Genomic DNA, 4,863 nt, shown 5'->3' with positions numbered 1-4,863 from the left:
TTTTTTTTGGAAGAAGAATAAGCATATACATGGTTAAGTAATTCTTAATTTAATAAGCTTATGCTGCCAATCACTCCATTCAATTATTCCATCGCATTCTCAGGAAAAGAGAAAACTGTATATCTTGATAGATGCTTAAATGATTTCATAAAGGGTCAACTTGAATCACATTGTGATATTTGGGACTAAATAAGTTAATTGAAATCTTTTAGCATTCAGTTAATTGCTTCAATAATGTTTTATGCTTGATGAAGCTTAAATGGTTCATTATCGCGTTTTTGTATTTGCCCTGCTCTGAGACTGTGTTTGGTTCTCTCTCTCTCAAATGTAAATCATTGAACCATTTTCGGAAAGATATTTTTTTTTCTGACTGTAATATAGAACTTATAATGTAAAATCTATAAATGTTAAATCATGCCAATATGCTAATCTATTATCTTTCTTAATCTAGGGCTGATTACTGGGTATCACAGCAGAAGCATTGGTGTAAATATTGTAAAAAGTTTGTTGCTAATAACAAACCTGTAAGCTAATCTAGTCATTATATTGCCCTTTAATAACATGTCTATAGTCAATTTCACTTCACGAAAATGGTACTGCACATAAAGCTCAAGTTGAGAGATTCTTGAGAAATGTATACAAGAAAGGACGAGAAGAAAAGGAACAACAGGAGAGTGTTAGAAAAGAATTACAGAGAATAGAGCAAGTAAATTATAGGCCAATGAAAAGTGAAGTAATATATATGTTTGACTTATATATCTTTTAGGCTGCATTATTAAGTATCAGCATGAAAGATGGACCAAAACACTTGAGTAGTAGTAGTACTTCTTCTTCAATGACCACAGTCAATAAACCTAGTGCCAGTCGAGTGAGCAGAACATCAACCAGTACTGGTGCGTATGGTTATGGCGCGAACTATTATGTACCCACCATTGAAGAATTACGTAATCCGGCAGTAATAGAACAAAAGGTAGAAGGACGTGAAGAATGGGCGGTTAGTAAGGATGTAGCAAAGGTTGGAGAATGGGAAGTTGTAACACCAATGACACCTCCTAAATCTGAACCTGGTACAACCAAGCGTGATGATCAACAGCAACAAAGATCAACACATGATCAAGCTCCCGAATTTCAAGACGATGATGAAGGAATTAATGAAGAAGATTTGAATGCATTCAAATTAAAAGAAAAAGAATATCCAACAAATGCGATCAGTATTGATGATTCAACTGAACAAGTTGTATTTAAAAAGCGAAAATTGGCCGATTCAAGCATCTCAAGGAAAAAGAAGCCTTTACGCAAGAAGGAAGAATAAGATTATTAAGGGGAGTCGAAATTTTCTGAAAAATTTTTGGTTTGAAACGGCGTCACAAAATTTTTGGTTTTAATATAAAGAGACATGTTTGCGTTGTTGTTTGTTTATTCATTGCTTTGCTTGCGGTTGACCTTAAATAATAAAATCACTCTCTCTCTTTTTTTATTTTTATTTTCTTCTTTATTTAATGTTTACAACGGAAAATAACAACTTAGAGGCTTGGTTAGGTGTGATTGTATCATCTATTGCTTGCATAATAGGAGGTAGTTAAATTGATTATTGCTGTAAAAACAAGTATTCATTATTATTTATAGCTTCTATTGTATTTATCGATATATTATTTCATAGATCATTATTAGATAGTCGTGCTTTTATGGCATCTTCCATGTCTTTAGCATCTGGTGTCTTGCTATTTTCTTCATTGTCAATCATGTTTCCTCAAGCACAGAAACGACTTCAAAATGACGCCTTACTTTATGCATGTTACTTTGCTGGAGCTACCTTTACCTTACTACTCACCAAACTGATTCATTATCTAATGCCGGATGCCATCCATGCTTGCGGAGATGCTTCTGATTCATGCCAGGACAATGATAACCACTCTCACGATGAGAGACGTAAACTCAGTAAACACCGCTGTGATGCAGAATACGGCACCATGAGATCAAGCGAATCTCACTTTATATTGCATTACGAAGATTATCAAGGTAATAACGATGCTCAAAACGAAGATAGTGCCCATGAACATAGTCACCATCACCATCATCATCATCATGATCCTATCGAGAACGTTGTTGGTAATGATCCCAAACATTACCTTAGCATGGGTATTCAAACAGCTATTGCCATCTGTGTGCACAAATTTCCAGGTAACTATGAGGCGCAACATGGTACCTATGAATCCATAACCAATCATATCTATAGAGGGACTCATCATGTTTGTTTCAACCAAGGCCTCTTCTGCACTCGGTTTAAGTGTCTCTATCGCTCTGTCTATTCACAACTTGACTGAAGGATTTATGATTGCCCTGCCCTTGTATTATGCGACACGATCCAGAATGATTGCATTTAGCGCTGCTTCCTTGATGGGTGGATTATCACAGCCACTGGGTGCACTCGTTGGATTATTGCTTGTGAAAAATATTAGTAAATCAAAGGAAGACGTGCTCTTTGGTGCTATCTTTGCTTGTATAAGCGGTATGATGTCTTTGATCACGATTCAGGTATATCATGAAGCAACATACATTCACGTGTTTACTGATATATTCTTATATAGAGCATGCTGCCTCAAGCTATCAGAGCGGATATGGAGCAACGCTATATTCTCTTGTTCTTCTTTTTAGGAATATTCATTGTAGGCCTTTCATCTGTCTTGGGAACACTTTAAGCATCATCGTCATCATCTTTTCACTCTCTCCCTGTTTTTCTCATATGTGTACATAACAGTTTTTTCTACTGACATTATACCTTATGCATCATGTTCTCACATAAAAAACAAATAAAAGGCACAAGCATATAACTCTTTATTCTTAAATTTAGTACAAGTTCAACAGCTTTGAGCTCTCTTTGCCCCCTGTGAGTATAAAGTTGATGGTTCTATAGACTGCACCCACTGTTACGACAGATCCACCAAGAATACCACATAATCTGACAATAAAATGCAAGAATGACGATTGACGTTCTTCACTTATCTGTACTGAAATAGGTTCTAATTCATACTTGAAAAATATACCTGGCACTGCCTGACCATCTTGAAAGATCTTATGGGAATCAGTGACAGCATACTGATTTGTTTGTAAAACTTTGCCTGTTCGATCAATAAAAGTTGTTGGCACCTATCAACAAGTGTCACATCGACCGTCTCTTTCTTATCTTGTCATTCAACACTTACCACAGACATTGTGTATTGGAATACTTCGAAATCTAAAAAATGATGCTTTAATTGACACTTACTTTATCGTTGCTTATAAACCTTACGTGTTTCTGCGATTTCTACACTGTTATCAAGTGGATTAATCAAATTAGGATAAAGCTGACCAAAAGAAAACTCATCGATGCGATGAGTAAAGTTCAATACTAAAATATAAACATTAGTACATGCAGCATATATAGTTTATGCTCTCATTTACCATCATGACTTGTATGCATTCTACTTGCTATCATATAAAAAGGTGAATATCATTGCTCAATCTGATTCCATTCTTTTTTTTTACCATATCCATGTCCATCAGATGTGATGTGAAGATTTGATGCAACCTTATTCACGTTCAATGAACCATATACTCTACATGCGCCCATATCCTCTACAGCATAATAATTGAGTTATTGTTAAGAAACAAACAACACTTTTCCTTACTGGCTACTTGATAATCATAAGATTTTCCACTAGCTGCACGAATGATTTCTTGAATATACTTGGGATCATCTGGAGCCCTAACATAAAGTTGGTTCATATGGTCAAGGTCATTGATGGCTATCTTTTACTTGTATTTGGTTGCAGAGCCCGCCGTAAATTCAGTCTATATAAATAAAACAGAATAAGTTTTCTGTCCTTTCCATAGGTATGATTTATATATTACAGGAATACGCTTAAATTGATCCGTAAGCTCCGTTCTTTGTCCAGTTGCGTCAACAACGTGGATGAGTATATCTGATAAAAAGGAGTCAAAATATGTCCATACGATCTATATACATGATACTTGCTTGGACAAGGCATAGCAATCGTCGTGTCTATGTTGATTTGCATTTTGGTATCAATGGTTGAATCTACTAGAAATTGGTACTTTGTTCGAATCTTGCGGTAACTATGGTGTATATAATTACTATGTTGCCTATCTTTTCTTTTTTTTTTTTTACTCTGATAGTTCATTCAATGTCAAGAGTATCAAACAGAATGCCACAATCAAAGTAAGCAAACCACCTCGTTCACTTCTATTCTGATTATCATCTTCAACTTTTGGAAAGACATCAATAGCAGCAGCCTTTTCTGTTAGCTTCCTAAATATAGCCATTAAAGTGGAGATAGTCCTGAAAAGAGGAAACAAATAGCAAACCAACAGTTTTTCTACCAACAGCTTTTACTCGTGTAACACGAAATGATATTATATCCAAATCTAGCCTCTCTTTCTTTCTCGTGCGTGTCTCTCTCTCTCTTTTTCTGTATAAAGAATATGTATTTAAATAAAAGGACGTTGCAAGTATTTATTGATAAAGATGTTTTAATTGTGTTGTCATAACAATCCACTTCGTACTAGGAGTAAATGTCTAAACTCCAGAAGGAGAATCGTGTTCGATACGGCGACAAAATGCTGGAGGTCTGCCACATCCACGAAGGATGCCATTGGCGATCTTGAAAATATTTTTTGAAGCGTTTATATCCCGTTGCCAAAGCAATCCACATCCTGTGCAGGATTGGATGCCGTGTAAGTTTACAAAAGCAGATGTGAACGCCATATTTTCACAAGAGTTGCAGATCTATAGATAGTTAAGTAGGATATTCAAAATTAGAGAATAACGCTTTACCTTTGACGTTCGAAACTCATCAATTGTTA

At 35.5% G+C, this 4,863-nt stretch overlaps 3 protein-coding genes across 3 annotated transcripts; 2 read left to right on the top strand and 1 right to left on the bottom strand.

Moving 5' to 3' along the window:
• Window positions 1–248: 248 nt before the first annotated feature.
• On the top strand, window positions 249–1,312 carry RHIMIDRAFT_237160 (uncharacterized protein; the record flags this gene model as incomplete). Its single annotated transcript, XM_023608704.1, has 5 exons — window positions 249–309; window positions 382–391; window positions 452–524; window positions 572–706; window positions 767–1,312. The coding sequence occupies 5 exons, from the start codon at window positions 249–251 to the stop codon at window positions 1,310–1,312; spliced, it is 825 nt and encodes a 274-aa protein (XP_023466846.1).
• A 187-nt stretch (window positions 1,313–1,499) lies between these two features.
• RHIMIDRAFT_237159 (Zinc/iron permease) lies at window positions 1,500–2,699 on the top strand (the record flags this gene model as incomplete). Its single annotated transcript, XM_023608703.1, has 4 exons — window positions 1,500–1,575; window positions 1,627–2,181; window positions 2,237–2,535; window positions 2,589–2,699. 4 exons carry the CDS (start codon window positions 1,500–1,502, stop codon window positions 2,697–2,699), a joined length of 1,041 nt encoding a protein of 346 aa, XP_023466845.1.
• Window positions 2,700–2,801: 102 nt separating this feature from the next.
• RHIMIDRAFT_129150 (DUF1692-domain-containing protein) lies at window positions 2,802–4,503 on the bottom strand. Its single transcript, XM_023605519.1, has 10 exons — window positions 4,169–4,503; window positions 4,016–4,116; window positions 3,892–3,962; window positions 3,797–3,831; window positions 3,669–3,745; window positions 3,526–3,615; window positions 3,442–3,468; window positions 3,290–3,388; window positions 3,204–3,235; window positions 2,802–3,147 (listed from the first exon to the last, which is right to left on the bottom strand). Exons 1-10 carry the CDS (start codon window positions 4,321–4,323, stop codon window positions 2,848–2,850), a joined length of 987 nt encoding a protein of 328 aa, XP_023466844.1. The 5' UTR covers window positions 4,324–4,503; the 3' UTR covers window positions 2,802–2,847.
• Window positions 4,504–4,863: the final 360 nt, after the last annotated feature.

This window comes from Rhizopus microsporus (assembly GCF_002708625.1).
Source record: "Rhizopus microsporus ATCC 52813 unplaced genomic scaffold scaffold_7, whole genome shotgun sequence".
Lineage (NCBI taxonomy): Eukaryota > Fungi > Mucoromycota > Mucoromycetes > Mucorales > Rhizopodaceae > Rhizopus > Rhizopus microsporus.
Note: the sequence above shows the minus strand (reverse complement) of the source record. Positions and strands in the feature narration are given on the sequence as shown.

What these genes read in the sequence shown, in the direction of transcription:
- RHIMIDRAFT_129150 (XM_023605519.1), bottom strand. Translation starts at nt 4,323, where the DNA reads ATGGCTATATTTAGGAAGCTAACAGAAAAGGCTGCTGCTATTGATGTC. An exon ending in GGCTCTGCAACCAAATACAA is followed by an intron (nt 3,746 to 3,796) that starts GTAAAAGATAGC and finishes ACTTTATGTTAG; the next exon opens with GGCTCCAGATGATCCCAAGT. An exon ending in TCCAATACACAATGTCTGTG is followed by an intron (nt 3,148 to 3,203) that starts GTAAGTGTTGAA and finishes ACTTGTTGATAG; the next exon opens with GTGCCAACAACTTTTATTGA.